This window comes from Amblyomma americanum, chromosome 11 (genome assembly GCF_052857255.1).
Source record: "Amblyomma americanum isolate KBUSLIRL-KWMA chromosome 11, ASM5285725v1, whole genome shotgun sequence".
Taxonomy (NCBI): Eukaryota; Metazoa; Arthropoda; class Arachnida; order Ixodida; family Ixodidae; genus Amblyomma; species Amblyomma americanum.
The window spans coordinates 41340066-41367643 of NC_135507.1; the positions used below are offsets into that span (position 1 = coordinate 41340066).

Consider the following 27578-nt stretch of genomic DNA (forward strand, 5'->3'; position numbering starts at 1 on the left):
CTCTCCTTCCATTTCAAACGGAAATTTTTTTACCTCTTAACGCATTAAAAATGAAAAACTTGTAGCTGGCCATGAATAAATTTTGTTCGTGATGCACGCCATCGCACTGTGTCTTTCGTAGACCTGTACACTAAGCCACTTTGATTTTAGGCAGGTGTGCTAAAGTCAATCTAAAGATCATTGGCCACCCTATTGTCCTTTCTTACCCACATTAAGGAGGGTTGTTAGTAACGCTAGGAACGCCTATTATTTGCACTTGTAACAAGCAGTTGTATCGCTGCAATACACTACAACAGTCATGTATTTTTACCCCTTTTTCTCATGTCTCAATAAAGCTTCAGCAGAAGAACTGACAGAAGGACAGAAAGTCTTGCTCGCCAGCAAGGTAAGCACTCCTCACCAAGCGACCTCATTCTGGGCTGCTTAACAATAACTGAGCTAAACAGCATTGACGTATACAGCGTGTTTCATCTAAGATTTTATACAGTTCTGAAATATAGGATTTTTGAGTTAGAGGAAAGTTTTTTCGCCATAGCAATGTCAGCGGTGCAGTACATGAGAACACATCTAAGACGTGTTAGCTAGCAGGCTGGTTAAATAATATTGAATAGTTATCTTTTTAGCTATTGCTGTTGGGCTCCATAATTGTTGACAGGTGTGTAGCCCGCTGTAACATCCTTGTAAGTTTTAGAAATTCGAAAATGCCGTCACCCTCGGCGCTGTGGCCCAAAAACGTTTGGCCGCATTGCGCCCAAATACATGCGCTTTCGAGAAGCCTACACGCAAAGCAACCTCTCCAGTGCCCGTAACTCGTCGCAAAAACCAAAATTGTTGGGCCAGAGCGCCGAGAGTAACTGCGTTTTCAGAATTCTAAAAACTCAGATTGTAAAATTATAAAAATATCCTCGGCAAGATGACTACTGATCCTGAGTTCCCGGTTTCGAACCCGACCGCGGCGGCTGCGTTTTTATGGAGGAAAAACGCTAAGGCGCCCGTGTGCTGTGCGATGTCAGTGCACGTTAAAGATCCCCAGGTGGTCGAAATTATTCCGGAGCCCTCCACTACGGCACCTCTTCTTCCTTTCTTCTTTCACTCGATCCTTTATTCCTTCCCTTACGGCGTGGTTCAGGTGTCCAACGATATATGAGACAGACACTGCGCCATTTCCTTTCCCCAAAAACCAATTATTATTATTAAGATGAGGCGCCACGACCATACGAAGGAAAGGGCAAAAATCAAGCTTAGAAGAAAATAGAAAGAAGCTTGTGCCAAAGAACCACATCAAAGAGTCGGCGGTAACAGTGAGAGTAGGAAGAGTACACATCGGGATGCAGAACAGACCTCCAGCTTTATCCAAAGACGCCGACCTTAGTTACTAAACGATCCGTGATAACTTCTTACATATACCCTCCCTGTGCGCAATAAAAATAGGATATTGGGTAGCTAGACTGCATACTATCAAACTCTCTGACGAGACAAAAGATGCGATTAAGAGGCGCCAAGAAGCCGCCACCACAGTGGCTCAGTGGGTGGTGGTGCTGAAAAGCATTTATTCAATATATATATATATATATATATATATATATATATATATATATATATATATATATATATATATATATATATATATATATATATATCGAGAAATGTTCGAGGGCTTCCCTTAGTGGGAGGCCTCCTTACATACGAGGTGGAGTCCCTAATCCGGGGCCCCAATGGTAGAAGCCACCGTCCGGGCCCTCTGGACCAAGGCCCGCTGGCGCTCGGCTGCTGTCCCGAAAGACGCGAGTTCGATCTCAGCCGCGGCTGTCGCCTTTCGATGGAGGCAAAATTCTAGAGGCTCGTGTATTGTGCGATGTCAGTGCACGTTAAAGAACCCCGGGTGGTCGATTTTTCCGGAGCCCTCCACTACGGCGCCCCTCATAGCCTGAGCCGCTTTGAGACGTTGAGCCCTCATATTCCGCAAACCTCAGAGAAGCCAAGGAATGAAAGCCTCAACCTATATAAACAGAATAGAACTGGTAAAGCTATCGAAGCTTCTACATAGGGGTGAGGAAACCGACAAAAACAAGTATAAAATTCTGAGAATATAAGAGGCTTTAAAGGAAGGAGGTAGCCTCCAAGCAGCCAAGATAAAATCAGGCGCGGGCAGGAATCAGATCTGCGCCCTAAGAGACAACTATAGCAGTATAAATAAACCAAAAACATCCTTAAAGAAGCCGAATAATTTTAGTCAGACCTCTGCAGAAGCTAAAGAATGTGCTAATGTGGCAGGTGAGTATCAAGGAACATCAGATTTGTTGAAAGGTGGTTGATACAGTGTTAGAAAAACTTACGCACCTGTAGGCGCCTGTAGCCAGAGAACCAGGCTGGATTTCGGAAGTGCTATGTTTCAAAAAACTTCTTTATACTATCAATCAGAAGGTAAATAAATGTCCAGAATATACCCATATAGCGGTCCTTTCAGCGAAGGTGAACCAGAATCTTTAAAACTTGGTTTTTAAGATATCATGGTGGCTTCTGCAGCGCTGTGGTACCCGTGTTGGTTGACATCAATAAACATGTGAATCATGCTACCTAGTAAACTGGGTAATTATTTTTGAATAGTTAACTTTAACACAGTTGAGTTAGGTGCGTACTTGTCATTCATGATTAGTATTCCGCCATTAGTACTTGTACTAGCCATAACAGTTTCCACAATTTTGAAACCGCGACTTCCCTCGGCGCTGTTGCTGAACAAATTTCGAATCCTCCCTATATCGTTCATGTGGGCTGGAGCAGCGAGCGGTGGCGGTCGCCACAACCCGGGCGAGACATAGAAGGTCATGTCACAGGTGAGACACGGAGTGACGCGAAGTGAAGAACGTCGCTTCGCATGCTGCAGACGCGCGCCTTTTGATAACGGCGCTTGGCGCCCGATGTTTGTTCAGCCACAGCGCCTAAGGAAATTTCTTTTTCGAAATACGAAAAGTGATATCTCTATAGTAACGGCCAGCTGCATAACTATAAATGCAACCACACGCCTTTGTGCAATACGCAAGAAATCAACTATTAGAACAACTTAGTCCTCCAATGCTCTAAGCAACATAACTCCCCCGTTTTCTCATGTCCGCCAACAGTGGTTTTTTGCTGACAGAAAAGTCATCTGGTTGTCTCAGAACACCTGTTTTAAAAAGTTATGGTTCGCCTTCGCTGAAGCAACCGGTGAAAAGCGTACATAGATTAAAATAAAGCATTAGATGCAGTCCAAAATTTCAACTGTCAGGCACTCATTGCGTTTGCAATGGTTAGATAGGAATGAGCTAACGTAGTGGAAAATATCTACACCTGTTACTAGTGACAATATCCCTGCAGGATGAGGTGATAAAACACCAATCAGTAAAGTCGCAAGCAGCAAAACACAGTTTATGCATTACGGTTCTCCGCACTTGATTAAAGGTGGTTTTCAGAGGACTGTACTGGGAAGAGTTGGGGGTAGAAGTTATTCAAGAATAGCGTTGTAACCTCCAATTCATTTATAGCATTGCCTTACTAAGTAACTCCTGCGACGAATGACAGAGCATTATTGAGGAACTTGATAGAGAAAGCAGAACAGTGTGTCTAAAATTAAGAGAGAGGAAACTGTAGTAACGTTCACCAGTCCGGGAAGGAATCAAATGCTTCTGATAGGCAACCAGAGTGAAAAAACCAAGGGAATAAGAAAGAGGTGGTTCGCATTTGCAAGTGCTCTCAGGTCTTACCATACCAATTTATCAGTCTCCCAATATGAAAGTATATAAAAGATGTATATTACCGGTACTCATTCATTGCGCAAAAACGTGGAGGCTAACGAAAACGGTCGAACACGACTTGAGCACAGCTTAGCGAGCTATTGAAGAAAAGCGATAGCTGTCAATCTACGACACAGAAACAAACATACTTATCCTCGAAATCAAGAGCAAATTGATATCAGCGGCGCATTTAATGCGAAGGCAGTTCAGCTGACTGTTGGGCGTGTAGGAGTTGGTTGCGAAAGAAAGCAAGCGGGAAAAGGGGCGACTGCGTCCGAGGTGGCGGCGTGAGACTAAAAAAAAAATTGTGAGGTAAGTTATTGTATTATGTTTAATTTTATTATAGGTGCGCGTTCAAGTCGCCGCCATTTTTTTACCCTTCCATGATCTTCTTTGATGTAAAGGTGCCTTGGGTCTTTCTCAAGCTGCGCTCAGATTTTATCCCTGGATAACCACGCAGCCTATTCGGGGAAATAAAGTTGGACTGATTAAACAATTGACATGAGAGAGACCTGTGTCCTTCAGCGGACGAGGTTCGAGCGATGATTGCTGTGACTTAGTTCAGGGGGTGCGTTGAAACGTAAGCCCGAGACGTACAGAGGAAAAGTGGAAGAGGGGCTCCTGAAAGCTGCTCTCAAGAAGAAAATGAAGCTTATGCAGATCAGAAGGAAAAGTAAAAAAAAAAAAGCGCTCGTCCCTGTCTACTTCTATGTCCGTGTGTTTTTGTTGCGCCCCTGTGTCCACCTGAAAAGTCCTTTACCCTATGCACTCGCCGGCCCGATTATTGCTGTCTTGCCAACCTCGGCATATACAGCTGCAGTGATGTGTCGCAGCTACATAATATTTCAGGAATTTGCTGCCTCGGCTCTTACGTCATCTCCCGAATGTCAGCATCTTCTGCATCCTTGGAGTAGCAAAGAGTGGCGTTCACGCAGACTAGAGGTGTCTTTCACGAGTTTGCGTTGGCGGGTTCCTCTGCTAAATTTCCATCTTCACAGTTCTGGCCTGGCGGTTTCCGCACTGTGCCCTTTTTGAAGTTGAAGTTTGAATTTTGAAGCTGGAAGTTTATTAATGCATTAAAAAAAAGGTTTCAAACGTATACAGCGAGAGGTCCCATGGTACAAGACCGCGGGCGGGATCTAACATGACAATACATTTCATTAAGCAACAAGATAAGAAATACACAACAGATTAATTAGCGACGCAGAGAATGAATACATAGTGAAATATGAGTTATTGAAATATTTAAATATAAGCAATATAATGCAGTTGTACAATATAATATAATATAAACATTATAATGCGGTTGTACCGAACCTGAGACAATAGATCACTTCCTGCTGTTATTCCACCGCTTCTCTTATTTGAAGAGGCGCCTATTATATATTCCGTTTCACCAGCTTGGTTTGCCTGTGTCCTCTGCGGTTGTTCTTTTCATTGGTGATTCTTTGCTTGGGCGAAGCGACAGGAGTGTGCGCTCTGCTGTGCAAAATTTCCTTCAAGAAACGCAACGACTCCCTATTCTGAGTTTTTTTTTTCACTTCCCGCTCTCAGTCAATGCGAAATTGAAACATTACATGGATTGTATTCAAATTTGCACATTCAGCCATTTTCCCGTCCTCGATCTCCCAGTTAATAGGACCCCTGTCATTGCGTCGTCCAATCCGTCAGCCTATACCCTATTACTAATCCCTTTCCCTTCAAAACGCTCCTGTTTCCAGCGATTAACCGCCTGTGTCTTGGCCACTCCCCCGCAGTGGGTACGTGCCATCTTTGAGGTCAACCAACCAACTAATGGACGCAGCTAGAGAGAGCAGCGGTTCGCATACTTGTCTAAAACGCGTGCCCGGTGCGACACAAAGCGAGGCCGCTCCACCCAACATTGCTCGCTGGGCTCAAGAAAAAGCCCGTTTGTGCATCCATGCTGAAAGTAGACGGTGTGCTGCTAGCTAGTCCCAGTTGCTTGCCGCCGCCCCGAGAATGAGCAAGGAAGGCACTGGCGGCCAATGCAGCTTAACTATGTCGAAAGCGAGCGCGCGCGATAACTTGCAGTTTTTCGCATTTTTATAGGAACACGGCGCAGTTGCGTCCTCTTTTCTTCTAAATTTCAATGTATCTCTGCTGCATATTGTCACGTAGATGTCACATTGTAGTGACTGCAGTCCGGCGTGCAGGAAGAGAGCGAAAAGGGTTTCCAAACGAAACTCTTTATTTGCGCTGACTTGCGCCTACCAAGAACTTAATGAGTCAGCGGCGCCGAAAGCAACAAGCGTGCTCAGCGGTCGTTGAACAGAATGCCCGCCGCTCTCGGCCGCGCTCAATTTAAAGCTGATAGCGAATTTTGAGATAGGGCGTGCATAGTTACCACAACATTCTCGAACAACGTAGAATCAGCTCCACCTGGATGCGATCAATCGATATAAATCTGGTCGAGTCTTGCAAACAAATCAATAAAGCCGCGTGTCGGCAGCTTTGAAGAGTGAACAAACAAACAGTACACAGATTCGCGGCAATATATAATAACAAAAAGGTAGTTCACCACACGGCCTCTTCTGCTCGTGTTTTGGCTCTAATGGATCGTACGAAAGCGCAACTGTCACGCGCGTTTCTTGGCAAGTAGGAGTAGCAGTTATCATGTCCAGGGATTGTACCACGATGATGATTTAGAGTCAAAAACTCTCCAACCGAGCGAGCTGCTTTAGTGCCTTTTTGCAGCTTTATCGGACGCTGCAAGCAAGCAGCGGGTAATTCTGTTGGGCATGCATAAGCTTCTTAATTGTAAAAGATTCCGGTTTGACAAGGTAAGTTGTTGGGCGAGTTGGTGACGACATTCCACGGCTACAGAGCGACGAGCGGGACATAGAAGAAGGCAGAACTAAGGGACACAACAGCGCTGTGTTGTGTCGTTGGTGTTTCCTTTTTCAATGTCCCGTTCGCCGCGCTGTAGTCATCCGACATCTACCGGTTTATTGGCGCCGAATGAAAAAATAAATGTGGGGCATCATCAACGTTAACTGTAAGCGCAACATAAACCTCTAGAGACCCTCTTTACCCTCTTACACATATTCTGAGAATATGTGTACCTCTATACCTCCAAATGTTGTATTCGATGAAAGCTGTATCGAGAGTGAAAAGCCCCCGAGGCTAGACCTATACAGCCGTCTTCGCATTTACTAGTCGGACAATTGTTTGAGCATTTGCATGAGACTTTTACCTGCGTGCACCTGTACTATCGATTTCACATTGTTCTCGGAACACGAGGAACAAGTGCACATTCAAACTACACCGAAACACTTTGACGCTATTTTTTTGTATTCTCTATTGCCAAATTTCACTTTGGGAATGCTAGTTACAGATACCTTATGATTTTCTTGCAGCTGCTTAAAAACGATGTGCCTCTGGTGCTCTTATGGGGTGGAGACATGCCGCCTAGTTTATCCAATCACACATGCTGGAAAAGTACTAAATTCGGAACGGCTCACGGCGCATCCTTTCGTCATGAAGTTGAAACTGGCTGGCTTGGAGATGTATGTATAAAACCATCCATCATTTTAAACAAATCAGTCGCTTCTTGATATTTAGCACATGAGCAGTTAGTCCCGCACCTCTTCGGCAGATTTAATATTCACTTCAAAACAGACTCAATTGTCTTATACAACTAATTAAAGGCAATCATTACTAACTCAACCAGAAACTTTCAGTTTTGTAGCGACAGCATCATTACGGTAGCATTTCGAGCCCTCAGCGTGGCGGCGCCGTCACCCCGTGGCTGCTCCGTTACGCTGTCACGTGGTTGGTCACGTGACCAGCCACGTGGTGCGGGGCAGCTGCTGCTGCCGGTGGCGCGGAGTGCCGGCGAAACAGAGCTGTCACAGCTGTGCGCATGCGCCGTGTCAAGTGGGACGAAGATGAAGAAGGAACGGCCAGCGAAACGGAGCGGCGAAAGACTGACTTTGCAATTCAACTGAACAAGTTCCACTCGGCCAGCTGTAGCTATCGCGTCACTCCAGGTTTAAGCAGAGCTAAACCCCCGCCAATTTTTATTTGAATTGTCAAGTCAATAGATAACAGCTAACTGTCGACAGATAGCAGCAAGCAGCTTAGCTTGAACTAAGATTAAAGTTTTGCGTTAAAAGGCGAAGAATTACAATTCAATTTCTCGGCAGAAAACGTAAGTTATCGTCGTATACATGACTAGGCAAGCATTTTTTAAATTCCAAATCAGTGCATATCTCTGTACAGAATGCCTAGCAGAACTGTGGTACTCATGTTGTGATATATCAAAGTACATATTTATGGAATTGAATCGAAGTTTATTTCGGAACATTTATACAACGCATATTTGAAAGAACATCTGGAACCCTAGCTAAAATCTCGCTGAGATCCATGCAGAACTTATCAAGTGTTCGGGTAGCTTCACTTCGGGTAGATTAATTTCTGGTAGATTCAGAAAACCACACTGGACGCTCCTCATAAGGAAAATTGTCGCTACGATTTCAAGGCGCGTGTCACGTCGTTCGCACTTCTCTTTTCTGCAGTCTGTGTAAGATAATTAGGTGCTGGAAATACGTTTGCTCGGAAGGTTCTAGCAGCAAATAATGCGGCAATGAAACAGTGTGAAGTGCTCAAAAATTCACACAGCCTTGAGAATTTTCTAGATCGCTGCCCCCGTTTTACATTGTACGAATTGTGGATATGACAATCGTACCGAAAGCACCGTTGAGTTTGAACTACCACATCCTATATACTATGCTAGGTTGAATCGCGTATTAACGTTCTTTTTGTCTATTTCAGCCTTCAATTCGAGACCTAAAAAAGTATGTATCTCTACGGATCACTATGATTTCCTGAGGACAATACTTTTCTCTCCAAAGCACAGTCGTTTGACTTCGTATTCCTTGCACACCGGGGCACTATTATCAAACGCTGGCTCCAGTATATCTTGCAGTTTCGGCTCTCGTAGTCTGCGCTAGGCATTTCTACGTAGCAAACTTTTAAAATACCGGTACCAAATTTGCAGCAGAGTGGACGTTTCCTGATGGTCCAGCGAAATTCAAATATGTTCTGGCAGGGATCCTGACAGAACGGCAGAAGGAGTCATCTGCAATCAGACCCGGAGTCGGGCTTTGTATCCGCCCAAGCATTCTAACATCCTTCACAATGACCAGAGGTGATGACGTAGTGCCCCGAATCTTGCAGTTAGCTCGTGAGGTGAACCTAATTTTCCCCTTCCCAATGGCCAACGACAACCAAGATCAAACGCCATGAATTAATGCATGCCCCGCTTATGCATGCATACCTCTTCGAGCGGATAGTTGCCCTATATTCTTAAAGAGTCCAACGCAGCAACACTACAATCAATGTGAGAAAGGGGAATGTTTGTGGAATCGTTTCGCCCCCATAAGTAGCAATCAAATCGTACGACTGAAAGCATGCACCAAGGCCATTGTAGCTGATATGTTCAGTAACATTCCCATACCCAGCAATTCTGGACAAAAGCATTTTTGTGCGGGAAACCATTTATGAACCCAATTTTTCATATGATGTAATATTTCACTATAACATTCAATATATCCGCAAATCACCTGATGGCAGTGTTGTATTTTTTTTCCTATTCACGTTTTTGCTATCGTCAGAAGAGTTCCTCATTGGTTTTATATGCCAGTCTCAACTGTTCTATGCGATCGCTGGAAACATTTTCAAAGAAAGATTATGGTACATATCAGAATAATGGATCATTACCTTCAATATTTTCATAACAGTGTCTTACAATTTTCCAATTTTCAAAATTTTCAAAATTCTGGACGAAAGCATTTTTGAGCGGGAAACCGTTTATGAACCCAATTTTTTTCATATAATGTAAGATTTCACTATAGCATTCAATATATCCGCAGATCACCTGGCGGCAGTGTTGTATTTTTTTCCTATTCACGTTTTAGCTATCGTCAGAAGAGTTCCTCATAGGTTTTATATGCCAGTCTCAACTGTTCGATGCGATCGATGGAAACATTTTCAAAAAAAGATTACGCTACATATCAGAATAATGGATCATTACCTTCAATATTTTCATAACAGTGTCTTACAATTTTCCAATATTCAATATTTTCAAAATTCTGGACAAAAGCATTTTTGAGCGGGAAACCGTTTATGAACCTATTTTTTCATATAATGTAAGATTTCACTATAACATTCAATATATCCGCAGATCACCTGGCGGCAGTGTTGTATTTTTTTCCTATTCACGTTTTTGCTATGTTCAGAAGAGTTCCTCATTGGTTTTCTATGGCAGTCTCAACTGTTCGATGCGATCGATGGAAACATTTTCAAAAAAAGATTACGCTACATATCAGAATAATGGATCATTACCTTCAATATTTTCATAACAGTGTCTTACAATTTTCCAATTTTCAATATTTTCAAAATTCTGGGCAAGAGCATTTTTGAGCGGGAAACCGTTTATGAACCTTTTTTTTTCATATAATGTAAGATTTCACTATAACATTCAATATATCCGCAGATCACCTGGCGGCAGTGTTGTATTTTTTTTCCTATTCACGTTTTTGCTATGTTCAGAAGAGTTCCTCATTGGTTTTATATGCCAGTCTCAACTGTTCTATGCGATCGCTGGAAACATTTTCAAAGAAAGATTATGGTACATATCAGAATAATGGATCATTACCTTCAATATTTTCATAACAGTGTCTTACAATTTTCCAATTTTCAAAATTTTCAAAATTCTGGACGAAAGCATTTTTGAGCGGGAAACCGTTTATGAGCCCAATTTTTTTCATATAATGTAAGATTTCACTATAGCATTCAATATATCCGCAGATCACCTGGCGGCAGTGTTGTATTTTTTTCCTATTCACGTTTTAGCTATCGTCAGAAGAGTTCCTTATTGGTTTTATATGCCAGTCTCAACTGTTCTATGCGATCGCTGGAAACATTTCCAAAGAAACATTATGCTACATATCAGAATAATAAATCATTACCTTCAATATTTTTATAACAGTGTCTTACAATTTTCCAATATTCAATATTTTCAAAATTCTGGACAAAAGCATTTTTGAGCGGGAAACCGTTTATGAACCTATTTTTTCATATAATGTAAGATTTCACTATAACATTCAATATATCCGCAGATCACCTGGCGGCAGTGTTGTATTTTTTTCCTATTCACGTTTTTGCTATGTTCAGAAGAGTTCCTCATTGGTTTTCTATGGCAGTCTCAACTGTTCGATGCGATCGATGGAAACATTTTCAAAAAAAGATTACGCTACATATCAGAATAATGGATCATTACCTTCAATATTTTCATAACAGTGTCTTACAATTTTCCAATTTTCAATATTTTCAAAATTCTGGGCAAAAGCATTTTTGAGCGGGAAACCGTTTATGAACCTTTTTTTTCATATAATGTAAGATTTCACTATAACATTTAATATATCCGCAGATCACCTGGCGGCAGTGTTGTATTTTTTTTCCTATTCACGTTTTTGCTATGTTCAGAAGAGTTCCTCATTGGTTTTCTATGGCAGTCTCAACTGTTCGATGCGATCGATGGAAACATTTTCAAAAAAAGATTATGCTACATATCAGAATAATGGATCGTTACCTTCAATATTTTCATAACAGTGTCTTACAATTTTCCAATTTTCAAAATTTTCAAAATTCTGGTCGAAAGCATTTTTGAGCGGGAAACCGTTTATGAACCCAATTTTTTCATATAATGTAAGATTTCACTATAACATTCAATATATCCGCAGATCACCCGACGGCACTCTTGAATTTCTTTTTCTATTCACGTTTTTGCTATCGTCAAAGCGTCCCCCATTGGTTTTCTATGGCAGTCTCAACTGTTCGATGCGATCGATGTAAACATTTTCAAAGATTATGCTACATATCAGAATAATGGATCATTACCTTCAATATTTCCGGAGCAGTGTCTTACAGATTTCCAATTTTCAGAATTTTTGCCCGAGAAAGAAGCTGTACTTATGTGTGTATGCTAAATGTACAAAACTAAATACATGCACAGTTAGCAAAGTTATCATAACTGATTTTAAAGATTTCTTTGTACCGTTAAAAATTGGGAAAAATATTCTCACGCAATCATTCTAATCACACACGCTGACATATTCAATAGTGGTGAAACGAAGTTACTGTTCAGCATCCCAATGAAGCATCATGCAGCAGGTACTCTCGTTTGAAAGGGAAGGGGTTTTTAATCAGGAAAACGTCGGTGTGCTTTGAAGGCAGTGCATGTTTCAACATCTACACTCTGAAGCTTGCGCACACACTTCTGAAAGGAACAACTGTAGCACTTGTCAGCTGCACTTTTTACCCATCCAAGCCGTATATTTTGTTAATAATTTCCAGCAAAGTTGAAACCTACCTTACGCTACTGGAAGAAAGTGGATACGCAACACTTCAAGTTGAGACTCTGGGTAAGAATAATATTTACACTATTATTTCAGGAGGCGTATCTCACCAGTATGCGAAATGCGAGTTTAAGCCTGTACATGCGATCCAGGGCAATCGCTTGCTGATATCGGCGTGCATTTAGCTGGTGCAAACGTTTGGCCCGCCCGGTGCGCGCCTTTTCATAATCTTTTTTTTACTGACGTCCATAAGGCGTGTCAAGTTTTCCTCAGAATACAGAGCACAAATACAAACCGACAAATGGATTGAACTGTGCTTGAGAAGTAAAGCGAAATGGCGTCTTCGCGAAATCCAAGAAAACTTCATTTATACTCATACGTACCAGGCGTTTCAGGTAATCTTGCCAGTAATGTTTGAAAATAGGATTTTTGAGGTACAAACACAGCTTCTGCGGCACAGTAACTCTACCTTCGCGGGACATTAGAAAACAAGGAACAATGGTAACCAGAAAGCTGGTTATGTAACCTGTGATAATGAACTTTTTAGCTCTTACAGTTAGGCGCCTGGTTGCAATTAGGACCTTGCGGCCGGCCGTTAGTACTAGCCATATCACGTTTTAGAATTTTGGAAACGCGATAATCTCGGAGCTGCGGCTCAACAACTTCTGTCCACCTCGCGCAAAAAGACACGCGCAAGCCCTGGCGCCAAGCTGAGGCCTACAGCCCATTTAACTACGTTTCGCATGTGTCACGAGGCCTCATCTCTCGCGTGTGGGCTAGAGCTGCGAGCAGCGGCGAGCACATTAAATGGAGCTTAAAAGGTGAAATGGCACTAGCGTCATGTACCTATCTGCTCAGCTTAACCACGTTAGCCGTGTATTACCACATGTGGTACATTAATGGCGTCATCCCCTTTACCCCTGACATTGCCCCTTGACCTTCAGTAGGCCATTCACATTGGGTGACCTCTGACCTTAAGAACATCTATCTGATGGGGTTATCTGCAGCCACGTGATGACATCCGATGGGCGTATCCTAAGAATGTGTGATACCACGTCATAGCCACGTGGTCGTGTGGGTATACATAGAACGGCTGTCGCGAGCGTGCAGCGCAGCTGCCATGGACGAGCCTCAGACGCTTAGCAAGCGTCTTTGGTTTTCGCTGAATTCCAGGGTTAGCCAAGTTAAGCCTCTGCCAATTTTTTTCGATATAGAGGACATAGCAGTAGCGCTAAATAACAGAGACGGAAGAAGAGAAGACAACACAAGCGAGAATTTACCAATATCACTCAAGAGAAAAGTGTACAACAGCTGTATCTTAACGGTACTCACCTATGGGGCAAGAACGTGGAGGCTAACGAAAAGAGTTCAGCTTAAGTTAAGGACGACGCAGCGAGCCATGGAAGGAAAAATTTATGTGTAATGTTAAGAGACCGGAAAAGGCCAGTGTGGGTGGGAGATTGAGCATGGGTTATTGATATCATTCTCGCAATCAAGAGGAAGAAATGGGCTTGGGCAGGCCATGGAATGCGAAGGCAAGATAACCGATGGTCTTTAAGGGTAACGGAGTGGATTCCGAGTAAGGCAAGCTTAGCAGGGGGCGGCAGAAGGTTAGCTGGCCGGATGAAGTTAAGAAGTTTGCAGGCATAAGGTGGGCGCAGCTGGCAAAAGACAGGGTTAATTGGAGAGACATGGGAGAGGGCTTGACCATGCAGTGGGCGTAGTCAGGATGATGATGATGATGATGATAACTTGAGGCTCGAATTCGTGATTCAAAGGATTGATGATTGTGACGACACAAGGCATCAATCGAGAAAAATGGAATAAAATATGCAGAACTACAATTCCGGATTAACAGATAAGTGTATAAGATGTAGCACCTATATAAAGTGTAAATGGGCCCCTTACTACGGCATCGAAGGCACGAAAACACTTCCTTTCATATGTCGTCTTTGCAATGCATCACTCAGAAAGCACGTTAGTTCGACAGTGCGGACAATAATACCGTGAGAATGATCACTACGGGAGCACATATGTGCCCGTCGAAAAGAAATTGTGTTTTTAAGTGTTCCTCGGGGGTTAATGTCATGCAGCAATGAAAGTTGCACTGTTTTATTATTTAATAACAAGTACAAAGCTATGGCGTTGCGTTCATTCATGCAACTCTAGACAAGCAGCGGTAGTTAGGATAAATCGATTTAAAAAAAAAAAAGATGTTCGAAATCTGGCTTCAGCAAAGAAGTGACCTAACGATCGAGTTACTCAGCTCGCGCCAATGCTCAGCATATGGCCCGAAGTTTAAAGTATAGAGGCAACCACACTGCTAGCGTTCACGACCATTTTATAAACTTTCCCGCTGTAACGTTTATTGCGTTCACGATCGTTTCATAGTCGCAATGTTTGTCAAGGGAGATGTCGAGCGGGCCGAATCCTACATCACCTAATTAGGAAACTTTAGAACAAGCGCTCGATAAGTCAGAAGGTAGGATGTTTGTGCTCTTAGAAAAGCATGCCAGAACAATAATTATTATTGGGCACAATTTGCCCTTGGTTATTTATCTAAACTAATGGAGCTGGGAGGCAGTTCATATAACAAGCAGCGCACCATGAACTTTATCGCCTACTCCTATAGGTCACCGCAGCTTCTGCACTTACAAACAAGCTGTTTTGGTACAAACACGCTGCTTTGCTGCAAACGATCTTCCAAAGGCAAGACACACTTGAATCGAGCATCTGTACAATAAACAAATATAAGAAAAGTCTTCAGAGCGGACACTTAGATCTCAACTTAGATCTCGAAGATGCAGGCCTATAGACACTGCTCAGCAGACAGCTGATTTCATAGCTGAAGCATTACGACTGTGACACCATCGCGGATAGAAAAAAAACAAAACACCCTAAATCTATTAACCTGCATGACAGCGCTGGTAGGCTACCTTTTCCTGCACGTGATACTGCAATGCATCTTACCCGACAGCCACAACCTCGTTTGGAGCACTCATTAAGGGGAGTTACCATGTTGTGTACGCCGACACATGGTGCCTTATTTTGCGCCCATCAAACCCTAAAGGTAAGTGGAACACAATTCCCTCTTTTAACTGCCGAAATAGTAAAATGAGGTCGAAAAATTAGCGAGTATTAACTAGCCTTCTCCTGGTCACTCCCGAACGCAAAGCTATTTTGAAGAGCACAGTGACCTGAAAGGACAGTGAGCACAAGCGTGGGTTATTTTTTTGTTCATTATAAAATTCATTTCTATGCGGGAACATTCTTTCAGGCTAGTCGGTAGGTATTTTTCAATTTTTGGCACAAAAAAACGAGGACACGAGAAACAAACTGAACAGGACACAGCGCTACTAGCAACTCCACTTTTTATTCAAAGAACACTCCTTATATACAGTAATCGTTCTTAACAACAAAAAGAAAAAACAGCAAGAAAGCTTATGAATCGCCTTGATAATCTGGTCCGCCTTAGCCATCAAACTGGATTAATTGGATTTACTTAAGTCTAAGGTATCTGATCTCTTTCTGTGAGCGGTATTGATGGTTTGCTTACACATTCGTGCCCGGAAATTTCAATTTTGTTAGCTTCAATTATTTACCTTCCAAGCTGCGTTCGAGATCTGCCCAGAACTATTGTTTTTTTTCAAGCGCTGGGCTGCAGTTGTGGCATTCCAGATTATGTTCAACCAATGTTGCTCCCTGATTCCTTTGCACGTCTCTGGTATGCTCCTTCAGCCTCTCATTGAGGCACCTGCCCGTTTGGCCTATGTACTATCTACCGCAAGCCAGCGGGACGGAATACACCACTTTATTGTAGGGTACAAAGCACTGCTGGTGTCGCTTAGAGCAAGCGATTGCCGTGACCTCACCGTTAACCTTCCTGTCCCTTTCTGCCTACGTTGATGGTTGGACAGTAGGAAAAGACATGTTTATCGCTGAGAAAATTCAATTTAGGATTTTTCACAACTAGATTCAAACTCCTGATGTCTAAAAACAAAACGACTCCCCAATTTCAGTTATGAAGCAAATGATGGATAGTCGAGACTCAAAAAACTGTAGGTGCAAGAGAATTTACCTTTGACATTTTTTGGCTTTTTCTGGCATGTAAACGCCGCGTTTTTAATGAAAGTAGGCTGTTTTGCGTCAGAATGCGCTTATCTATCAATACAGGAATATATCCAATTGTCCTGCGTGTCCCGAAAAACAACAAGCCTTTCGAGTCAGATTGACTGTCTACCAGCTGATATTCAGTATTTATTGTCAGTAGCTCAAGTAGTAGCAAGTTTGGGCTATTCACGTTAATTAATTTTAAATTCCTTCATTTCGCGATGTTTTTTCCACTTTCTACTGTTTGGCACAGCAATTTTCCCGCCTGTTTCTATTTTCACATGTGCCGCGCTCCTTTTCTTTATATATGTGCTAGTGCAAGAAATGACTCGTTTTCAGTAGTGCTGCTGCAACCTGCATCCTATTTTTTGTATTTTTTTCATTGTTTTTGCATTGTCACGCCTTGTACTGCATTGCCCCTCCTGCATGGCTCATTTTTTGGCTTGCAGTATCAATAAATAAATAAATAAATAAATAAGTCTATGCCATTCTTTATAAAGAAAGAGATGGAATTGGTCAATCTGCAATAATATTTGTTGATTCAAAATCAGTTTTCTAGCAGTGAACTGTATAATACTCTCTTTTGCGGAATACACACTTCCTTACTAGTGCAGTCAAGAAAAGCACGTGTTTGGTAGTGAACTACAGTGACGAGTATAATGTACTCTAAACATATCTTAAGGGTTCACAAAGTTATATAAGCACTCCTTCAAACTTCTTTGTTAGCAGTGAAGGCCATCGCAGCCTGCATACAGTAACGTAAAAAACTGGTCTGTAACCAATTCGCTGTTCACAAGGTACCAGAAACTGCGAGCCCAGAATTTGCGCTGCGTTTGCTAACCTGAACAGTGTTTGTTTTTTTCTGTTTCCAAAGCATCGACTTGCAAGCAGTGCCTCTTGTCCCTAGAGCTACATGTTGCTTTGCTCAAAGTTGCATAGTGTTGTCCGTAAGCCTCCAAGATGTCGTATTCCTTGTCATCGGCGAATACGTTCTCCGGGCGCGAAGCATTACGCAGCTAGAGCAAAACTTTGCCCACCGATATGCTACGCAGAGAGTTTGGCCACGACACATCCTGACACCTCCAGCGAATAATGGGCCTGACAAGCTTGTCATTACCCATGCCATCTTAATAGCAAATTAGCAACGCTTTCGAAGCGAAAAGCTTCACTGCGCTAAGTAAAGCAGTCGTCGCGTAGGCCAGGAAATGACCTTGAACGAACTCCAGCCCAACCAAGGACAGCCATATATGACCATATGTGGTACAGTTATGGTGGCGAAACCTTGACCCCTGACCATGACCCATGACCTTTAGTTCACCTTTGACATTGGGTGACATTCGGGTTGACCTTTGATCTTGAGAATATCCTATGGGGTGATGTGAAGCCACGTGATGACATCCGATGGTGGCGTCGTAATACCATTCGATACTACGTCATAGACACGTGGTCGTGTGGGCATGTATAGAACGGCTGCCGCGAGCGTGTAGCGGAGTTGCCATGGACGAGCCTGAGACGCTTAGCAAGCGTGCTTGCTTTTCGCTGAATTCCAGGGTTAGCCAAGATAAGCCACTGCCAATTTTTTTTTTCTCACATTTCAACATGAGGTACCAAAACCTGTCCTCCTCTCGCATCGCGCATTGAGAGAAAGCACGTTCCTCGGATCACACCTGTAGTGAACGCCTGCTCAATTGATTTTGACTGAGGAGTAAAAGATAAAACAGAAGCTGATTTGTAATCAGAGAAACAAGGCAAACTGGGGACTACCTGCATTCGCAATACGGCAAAAAAATCACCCACGCTTATCCACTCATCCGGCGAAGGGGTACACTTGGGTGGCGCCGCTCCAATCATATGCATAGTTAGTCCTGGTGACCACGTTATAGCCTAAAAAAAAATTGTTGCATCCTGTCTTACTGGTTCTCTTTCTTCTTGTCGTATCTGTCTTTTACGAACAGGTGTAAACTGCATCGGAGTCATTATTGCGGTGCTGAGAATTATTCTAGATGGGCTGGCCAGCTCTAGATATATGATCAGCCGTAAAGCTTTTAATTTCAATGTAGCGCCACCGCTTCTGTAGCGCAAGGAGATAGAACAGTGACCGCCATCGGAACAGGATCAGTCAGGCTCCCAGCTCGAACAACTGCCATTATATTGCGCTCCTTGATGCACGACTCGCTGCCTTCGTCCATGGTCCGGCATCAACAATAATGAATGCAGCTGCTCAGCACCTCATACCACTGTGCGCCACACCATCATTACGAGAAGCTGCAGGTCCCTCAGGACAGCAAAATATTTCTAAACTAGGCCGTTTCTGTGCTCCCATCTCCTCACACAAATATAAGCATTCCATGAACAAACGTGAGCTCAGTATCGTCTCTCTGCCCACGGCTCATGAGAATTCAGTGTCTCTCTTCGATTTCTTGCGACCTTTGTTTTTGTGAGCCACCCTCTCTCTCTCTCCCCCTCCCTATAAATGTAATGTTTCTGCTCTCATTTCTCTGCCTGAATGTTTGTCCGCTCATTGTTTGTCCGTTTCCCAGGTATGCTGTTGGCTATCTGTATGCGCGCTACGTGTCCTGTGCAAGACCATATATGTTTCTCAGTTTCATTACCAATGTCCACTCTCAATTATTATTTTGTCCGCGCTGTCTCATAACTTTATCTCTATCAATATCGTAGCCGTAACTGATAGCGTTGTGCTAGGCCTGTCTGTATCAAGCTGCTTCCTTAGCCGCAGAGTTTTCACCTCGGGGATGGTCACTGATTTCATGCCTATTTAGCATTTTAGGGCTCCAGGGAAGCTGCTGTGCACATCTTGTGAGTGTATGCCAAACGTGTGCTCTCCTGTCCTAACTTGAGTCAGGGTTTTATCAAAGTAGACTGATTCCTTGCTCCTTGTCTCTAGCTCACTGTTCTTAACTATGCATTCTTCGTTCTACATAGATTAGCGGATATATTTACGCGGACCATTCTCTTTTCCTCCGGTACAATGTAATTGATATCAATGGCTATAATAAGGTATTAGAATCTTTCATCTTCACATAAAAGGTTGCTGAGTGGTTATAACGCGTTTTTTTTAGAGCAGCACTCGTAGTCCATTGCGCGTCTTTGTCAATATGCCAGAACTACGGGGCAACTCAAGTATTGGGTATCACGGTGAACGGCGTTCTCAAAAAAGCGCCCTTTTACTTTCAGTCGGATTGCAACAACTAAAAAAAAACGTTTTGCCTTGCCTGCTGCTCTTTCCAATGGCATTCTTAACTTTTAAACTTTTTATGCCCAGTAACTGCATTCATTTGCTAACGTATTAATTCTCACTGTTAGACGACCCTTTTACGAACTTTCTAAGCGCATGTCATTTGCATGTTTATTTCCGGAGCCTAAGAAGACTATTAGCATTTTAAGTACAAATCGAACGGAAAGGTTGTCGGTAATATAAGGAGGCCTGAAATAGCACAATATATCCTCTCGTGTACGGCACCATTGAATTAAAGGCAGTCAACCAGAGCATTGAAGAATTTAGCTGCCACGGACATGCCAGACGATAGCATTGCCGTTACAAAAACAACACAACTTAAGGGACGGCTGCGGAAAACAAGTAGGCAGAATACAATGCAACCCAGTGAAAACAAGCTCCAAAAGTCTAATAGCAGTAGTCGACAAACTGAAATGCAAAACAATATGAATGCAATAGCATGTGTGCGACGGCCAAGGCGCCAGCATCCCTCACGAGCATTGCATGAAGAGGTAGATCTTCCTTTTTCTTGTGCACACATATCTTTTTATTGCACTCGTGCTAATCTGTTCCTGCATTTCTGTGCAAACTAGGATTAATGATTAATACGATTCTGCATAGGCTCTGCCGGCGACATGGTCACAGAAACATTCCATAATTAGAGCGAAGACGTTGCTCAAGTTTTCATTTTTCTCGTTCAATGATTATGCGTGGCGCGCTGAATGACAGTAGTTATTTTTATTTCAGGTAGCAAAGTATGCACTGTGTGGGTGCCAGCAACAACAGCTGCCTTCAAGCACACTGCCTGCAGATCAGCGTTCAAAGCAATGTGTGTATCTAATGACAACACCTGTCAGTGAAGAGAAGAAACAATTGACCTACGGTTAACCGCCGAGAATTACACAACAAAACCTTTCCATAAAACTGTCTGATACGTACACGTGTTTGATTTGTCGCCTCTTGACTTCCTTTCAAAGTATACTGGCCAGCAGCGGAAACAAATTTATGGGTATTTCATCTGCACTCTGAATTCTAATGTTAAGCCGTTAAGCACTCAGCAACACGAGAGGTACCAAACTGGTTCATTTTTTCACCACGTGGTTAAATAACATCATCATCATCAGCCTGATTACGCCCACTGCAGGGCAAAGGCCTCTCCCATGTTTCTCCAATGAACCCTGTTCTTTGCCAGCTGCGCACACCCTATGCCTGCAAACTTCCTAAACTCATCCGCCCACCTAACCTTCTTCCGTCCCCTGCTGCACTTGTCTTCTCTTGGAATCCACTCCGCCACCCTTAAGGATCAGCGGTTATCTTGCCTTCGCATTGCATGCCCTGCCCAAGCCCATTTCTTTCTCTTGTTTTCCGCTAGGATGTCATTAACTCGCGTTTGCTTCCTCGCCAACTCTGCCCGCTTTAAGACTCTTAGGGTTGCACCTAACATTTTTCTTTCCGTTGCTCGCTGCGTTGTCCTCAAAATAAGCTAAACCCTTTTCGTTAGCCTCCTCGTTTCTGCCCCGTAGGTGATTATCGGTAAGATACAGCTGCTGTACACTTTACTCTTGAGGTAGCCTATGTTTGTAAACTGCCATTCATGATCTGAGAGAGCCTGCCATATGCGCCCCGCCCCATTCTTATTCTTCTATAGTTACTTCCCTCTCATGATCCGGATCGGCGGCCACTACTTGCCGTAAGTAGACGTATTTCCTTATCACTTCCAGCACCTCGCTGCCAGTTGCGAACTGCTTCTCTCTTCCTAAACTGTTGAACATTGCTTTGGTTTTCTGCATGTCAATTTTAAGACCTACCGTTCTGCTCTGCCTGACTAACTCATTGATCATGATTTGTAGTTCATCTCCTGATTTACTCAACAAGGATATGTCATCAGCGAAACGCTGATTATTAAGGTATTCTTCATTAACTCTTATCCCCAATTGTTCCCAATTCAGGCCTCGTAACACCTGCTGTAAAAAAGCGATGAATAGTAATGGCGAGATCTCGTGTGCCTGCCTGACAACCCTCCATATTGGAATTTTATTGCTGACTTTATGGGTGACTATGGTAGCTGTGCAGTTGCTATAGATATCTTCCGGTATTCTCACATATATAAGGCTCTTCTTCAGCCTGATTCCGCAATGCCTGCATGACTGCTGTGGTTTCCACTATGTCCAATCTGTTCTCGTAATCAATAAAGTCTACGCTACGTACAGGGGTTGGTTATATTCCGTGGATTTCTCTATAACCCAACTGATAGTATGAATATGGTCTGTTGTGATGTATCATTGAAGAAAGACTCCCGGATGACTAGGTTGTCTGCCTAAAACAAAAAAAAAATAAGTGCGCAAATATTGTACGGCAGAAACTGATGTTGTATTAGGCATTATGCATTGTCCACTCTAGCTTCATCGGCCGTGAGGGAAAGCTTACTGTGACCATCAATACTAGTCAACCCTTCAATTTAAACTAGTGTCATTTGATCCTCACCTGCTACTATTTGTCTCCGCAATTCTTGTAGCGCTTTGACGATTCCCAATTTCTATGCCTCCGTTCCCTTACGGCGCGGTTCGGGTGTCCAACGATATATAAGGCATATACTGCGCCATTTCCTTTCCCCAAAAACCAATTATTATTATGCCTCCGGATGACCCATTCGCGGGCCTGTCATTAGCAACATCATTGTTTCGGCTGACGTTCAAATCCGCACAGAATCCCCCTGTCGCTTTAAATGTCGTTTTTTTTAATTTGCCTTCTTTCCTGTATTTACATGAATTTGATTTTTTTGGCCGGGGGCGACGTCCCCTTTTGCTGATTTCAGGCTTCCTGCATGCTTAAGAGCTTCCTCAATATTCTTACGTATATTGTGCTTAACGTCGCTTACCTCACGCTGGCTGTTGCATTTTAAGAGGTCTGGAGATCGCATTCTTTTTTTTTAAAGTTAACTACAATCTCGCTGTAGCGTTCTTGATAATATTTTGAGCTTCCTGAGAGAGGTTTACAGTCCTTAGTCTAGATACACTAACCGTTTAATTTATTTCCGTTCATTGTGTCTATCTTGGTAAGGTTATCAATGATCACCTGCGCGCTAAACTCATTGTTTTCTAAAGACCGAATTGTTTGTTCTGAACCAACATGTGAGAGATTTTAGATTTTTCAATACTGTTGACTCGTTTATGTGCTTGCTCAGTACTCTTTCAAATCTATGCTATATTTGAAGGCGAGTTAAGAATGATGGTACCTGTCGGCCCTGTTCTATGTTTAGCAGAACGTTTTGTAATCTAAGCTCTCATCGTCCGGAGCAAGCTTTGACATCCCAGGAATGCAAGTCCGGCATCGTGGTCATCATGGTCAAGGAGAAAACAGTGCGCAACATTTTACACGATAGCGCTTACAGCTCGTTTGTCTGTCTGTCTATTGAGCCTAGCTTTTGGCAGCGATTCGACCCAGAAACCTGTAATAGGAGGCTGCGCAAAAAAAAAAATCTCATCATAGTAATTTGTGGTTTGGGGAACGGAAAGTCGCATAACTGCCTCCCTGGGTCGGTGGACAACTCAACTGCGCTTTGAGGTATGTGGAGTGGTGAGAGAGCGAGGGGTGTGCGCTGCATGCGTTGGCGTTGACAATGTATTCCAGAAACGCCGCACTGGAACAATAGGCCGCCGGCGTTCATTGGGCTTATTGGCGTTGGCGTTCATAAAGTTGTAGGCTATAAATGAAAAGCCTAACTCACTACGCTATCGCGTCATACCCTTAAGGCGGAGCTTAAGTGTCCTCTCCAAATTTTATTATGCCTTTATCTTTTATACGTTTATTCTTTGAGCAAGTGCAATTTTCAGGTTGTACGAGCACTGAAGCCGGGTTGATTATTTCAAGACGTAGCCAATAATTTATTTCTAGCCCCAATACACACCGCCATTCTTCGAGGTGGCAGTGTGAATATGGTATGGCGCCTAGCTTTAACTTTAAGATACGTACATGCCTCTTTTAAATATTGCACCACAGCGGTGGCCGAGCAATAAAGAAAAAAAAACGCAGCGGTGGCCGAGTGGTTGAGCATCCGCCTCGTATGCGGGAGGTGTGGGGTTCGAACCCTAGTGCCGCCGGGTACGCATCGGTGATATAATGGGTACAAGCTCTCCCCTGGTCTGTTGATCGGCTTAATAGGAGAGAAATTCTTGGGAAATGGGTCTTTGACCCCACCTTGAGAGAAGAAAAATACCTAGTGCCATGGCACTCTTTGGCCATAGACGCCCTTGCGCCATAAAAATTCATAATCATCAATCATCTTTTAAATATTGCAGCACTGTCAACAAGTAATATCCACGTTCGAGTCCATTCAAAACTGCTAGCAACTCTTTTTTGCCACCTTAGTAGTGAGAGGAGCACTGTAGAAAGCTACGAATGGCTGCAACAAAAGGCTATAACGTTTCCAACGGATGACGCTGGCTTTATGCCGCACTGCAGTTTCTTTGAAATCGAATTCTCGAACGTATTGTAAGGGTACTGCACAGTACAGCGCACTTTAATAGATGAAAGTGAGCGCGAGCTGTTGTGTGGATCTGAACACGCCGCATCTTGCCACGTCGGCATTCCACAGCACAATTAAAATGGGCTCTTCAATCAGTACTCGTGTAATAGACTGTCCAAGTCGTCGTTAGCGCCATATTGCAAAACCTAACAACGAAAAACAGATAAGTTTGGTGCCTGCTAGTGCAGAGTGTGGAAGGTGAATTAGTGAAACCAGTCAGAAAATGTCATACGTTAAGCTTCACTCTATTATAAATGTCTCTGGAACTACTTATTTCCGCTTATTATCTGCTGCTTATTATTTCTCTGTGCAGCCGCAAAAGGTCAGATATAACAAGCCCTAGGGGTGCCGCGCCGACACCTTTGAGCAGCAGTGTTGTACTTCGAGCCTTCGCTAGAGGCACAGAGAATCTAATTGTTCCAGACAAAGCTGCCGTAAGTAACTAGGATTTTAAGAAGAGCAAGAAATTATGTGCCCTTTCCCCTTACAGTGCACATACTACCAACACCACCCTTCTTTTAGCAGCCGCCGCGATGGCTGAGTGGTTACGGCGCTCGGCTGCTGGCCCGAAAAACGCGGGTTCGATCCCGGCCGCGGCGGTCGAATTTCGATGGAGGCGAAATTCTAGAGGCCCGTGTGCTGTGCGATGTCAGTGCACGTTAAAGAACCCCAGGTGGTCGAAATTTCTTGAGCCCTTCACTACGGCGTCCCTCATAGCCTGAGTCGCTTCGGGACGTTAAACCCCCATAAACCAAACCAAATCTTCTCTTAGTAGTCTGGTTTATGGAGTTCAACGCCCCAAAGAGACTTGGGCTATGAAGGGCGTCGTAGCGGAAAGCTCGCAATAATTTCGACCACATGCGGTTCTTTAACGTGCACTGACATCGCACAGTACACGGTCCTCTTGCATTTCGCCTCCATCGAATTGCGATCATCGAGGCTGGGATCGAACCGGCATCTTTCCAGTCAGCATCTTTCATGTCACTGAGCAACCACGGCGGCTTACTGTTTCGGTTTTAACCCCGTAAAAGAAGCACCTTTTCGTGCCGATCTATTGATAGTCATTTCAGTGCAGACCATATCGGTCTTCGATTCTCTTAGTAGCAATAAGCTGCGTTTCTCAGTAAGCCATATCAGTCTAGAGGTGGATCTTTGTTTCCCGCCTGGAACCATTAACTGCAAGGCCCATTCAATGGGTTTTGCGCAGCATGTAGATAAGCCTCTATTTGGAGTAAACCACGCCTTCTGAGTCTGCAAACCAAGATCAAGCAAATCCATGCTCCCTGGCTTCTCTTTCGGTCTACGAATTGATTGGTTTGGTTTGTGTGGGTTTAACGTCCGAAAGCGACTCGGGCTATGAGGGACGTCGTAGTGAAGGGCTCCGGAAATTTCGACCACCTGGGTGTCTACGAATTGAGCTTCTAAAGAGTTATGTGGTGAATTGCAGTCCTACACACGCTCTCAGAAGTCGTATAAACACCACTTTGAAGCGAATTTACAAAACCAGGCACACCGTCTATATGCTATGGCAGCCTCCTATGGTCTTGACTGCTTTGTCTGAACGCATGTTTACGAATTGTACGACGGTACAAAGTAATGCCAACATGTGCGAAATTGTTGCCACCAAAATATTTCCGTCATTTTGCATGCACGTCTTTTTTTCAATTACTTGAAGCAAGCAGTCAAAAAAGCAGGTGTGAGAGTAGTTTTGAAAAGCAGAATGCCCATAAGGGAAGAAATGGCTCATTGGATAACAGAGTTGATTCCTAAAGGAGGGAAAACAAGAGAGTAGAGGGCGGTATTCAAGAGGCTGGATGAGGCCCGAAAATTTTTCGAGATAAAGTGGCCGCAGCTGGCGCAGGACAGAGTTATTTTCAGCGATATGGGAGAGGCTTTAGTCTTGCAGGGAATGTACTGAAGCTCATGGTAATGATTTTAGTCGTGCATATAAGGGCGGCTACACGACAGTTTCTGTCGGCAAGTTTTGACGCAGACTCACAGAAATTTGTAGAAGCGTTCACTTTTGCAATCTTTCCCTTTTGCGAACATTTAATGCTGCCCAAACTGATCTAATTAATTGGGAATATTATGTACCAGGAAGTTGGCTTATGTAAATATAACTCAGGCTGTACTGAGAACATTGAGCGGGAGTTTGACAGAAATGATAATTAACCAGAGAAGGTAGACGAACATGCGTGTTTAGACCTCCTTTGTGTCATGATTTGGTTTGGTTTGGTTTATGGAGGATTAACGTCCCAAAACAACTCAGCCTATGAGGGACGCCGTAGTGGAGGGCTCCGGAAATTTCGACCACCTGGGGTTCTTTAACGTGCGCTGACATCGCACAGTACACTGGCCTCTAGAATTTCGCCTCCATCGAAATTCAACCGCCGCAGCCGGGATCGAGCCCGCGTCTTTCGGGCCAGCAGCCGGGCGCCGTAACCACTCAGCCACCGCGGCGACTCTTTGTGTCATGAGTCATCCATCATATCGCTTAACGAGCCCTCGGCAATATGCTCATACATCACTCGTTGTGACATAAAAAGACCATAAGAGCTCAGCCTTGAAATGCACTCTGCAGGTGATAGATTAAGTGGGAGCGAATTAAGCTACATACTTTCGTAGTGTTTCTGGAAATCATAACCATGTTCTTTATTTATGCGGACAAAATTGTCAGGAAAGCTTCAGTGCCTGTGCCAAAAGTGCAGCGCATTCCATCTTTGTAATTCCCGCGAGGGCGGTGAGGGAGATTATATCAGCCAATCTAACGAATGGCTTAAACAAAAGGCTCGAAGGTATTCACTGTAATTCGACTAAAGCTATCTTGGGATCCAAAAAAAGCTATTCTCTTGTAGTGCTCCTGTCTCTTCATACGAGCAAACTACTGTTTTACATAACTGCAGCGAAAGAAGCCAGAGAAAAAATTGCGGAGGCGGAGAGATCACGCTGTACAGAAAAGCTCGTAATTACTTTTATAGCCGCAGCGGTGGCTCAGTGATTATGGCACTCGGCTGCTGACCCGAAAGACGCGAGTTCGATCCCGGCCGCTGTTGTCGAATTTCTATTCGGCCGACTTTTGGGCGTCGAAATTTCCTGTTGTTTTAGATAACGCAATGTCTTCCTGCCTCTAACCCCAGTAGGCTGCTTCTGTAGTTCAAAAGCAAAAATGCCTGGCACCATACTTTTCTGAAGTCAGTTAAGCTGGGAATGACCACGCACTCCTAATCCTGTTATTCCACTGAAAAAAGCACAAGAGAGGTGTTTTTTTTTCTCCACAGAGCAATCTACGATCACGAGACATCTTTCATATATTGACCCAGCAATCTTGAATAAGCAAGACAATGATATCTCCGAAGTGTTTCACTTTATTGACAATTTTATGGTGCGTCTGGATCCCTGCCAGCAGTAAGTTTTTCTTTGTTATTTTATAGGAATAAATATTTTACCACAGCTCACATGCAATCACAGAGGCTTGTATTCACGTGCAAAAAGAAATTACGTTAGAGTAAACCCTCATAAGATGATGATGTTCCGACGCGAATCGCTCACATGGGACG

At 43.5% G+C, this 27578-nt stretch overlaps 1 protein-coding gene across 1 annotated transcript; it reads left to right on the plus strand.

Moving 5' to 3' along the window:
* Positions 1–337: 337 nt before the first annotated feature.
* LOC144110222 (uncharacterized) lies at positions 338–27421 on the plus strand. The gene is made up of 8 exons (XM_077643064.1): positions 338–385; positions 7148–7297; positions 8565–8587; positions 12150–12217; positions 15129–15221; positions 20244–20325; positions 24335–24455; positions 27300–27421. Exons 2-8 carry the CDS (start codon positions 7193–7195, stop codon positions 27348–27350), a joined length of 543 nt encoding a protein of 180 aa, XP_077499190.1. The 5' UTR covers positions 338–385; positions 7148–7192; the 3' UTR covers positions 27351–27421.
* Positions 27422–27578: the final 157 nt, after the last annotated feature.

Bases quoted from the DNA above. Each gene is read 5' to 3' on its own strand.
- LOC144110222 (XM_077643064.1), top strand. From the start codon at position 7,193: ATGCCGCCTAGTTTATCCAATCACACATGCTGGAAAAGTACTAAATTC. The intron at 7,298-8,564 runs GTATGTATAAAA...TGTCTATTTCAG, and splicing joins AAACTGGCTGGCTTGGAGAT to CCTTCAATTCGAGACCTAAA. The intron at 8,588-12,149 runs GTATGTATCTCT...AATAATTTCCAG, and splicing joins TCAATTCGAGACCTAAAAAA to CAAAGTTGAAACCTACCTTA.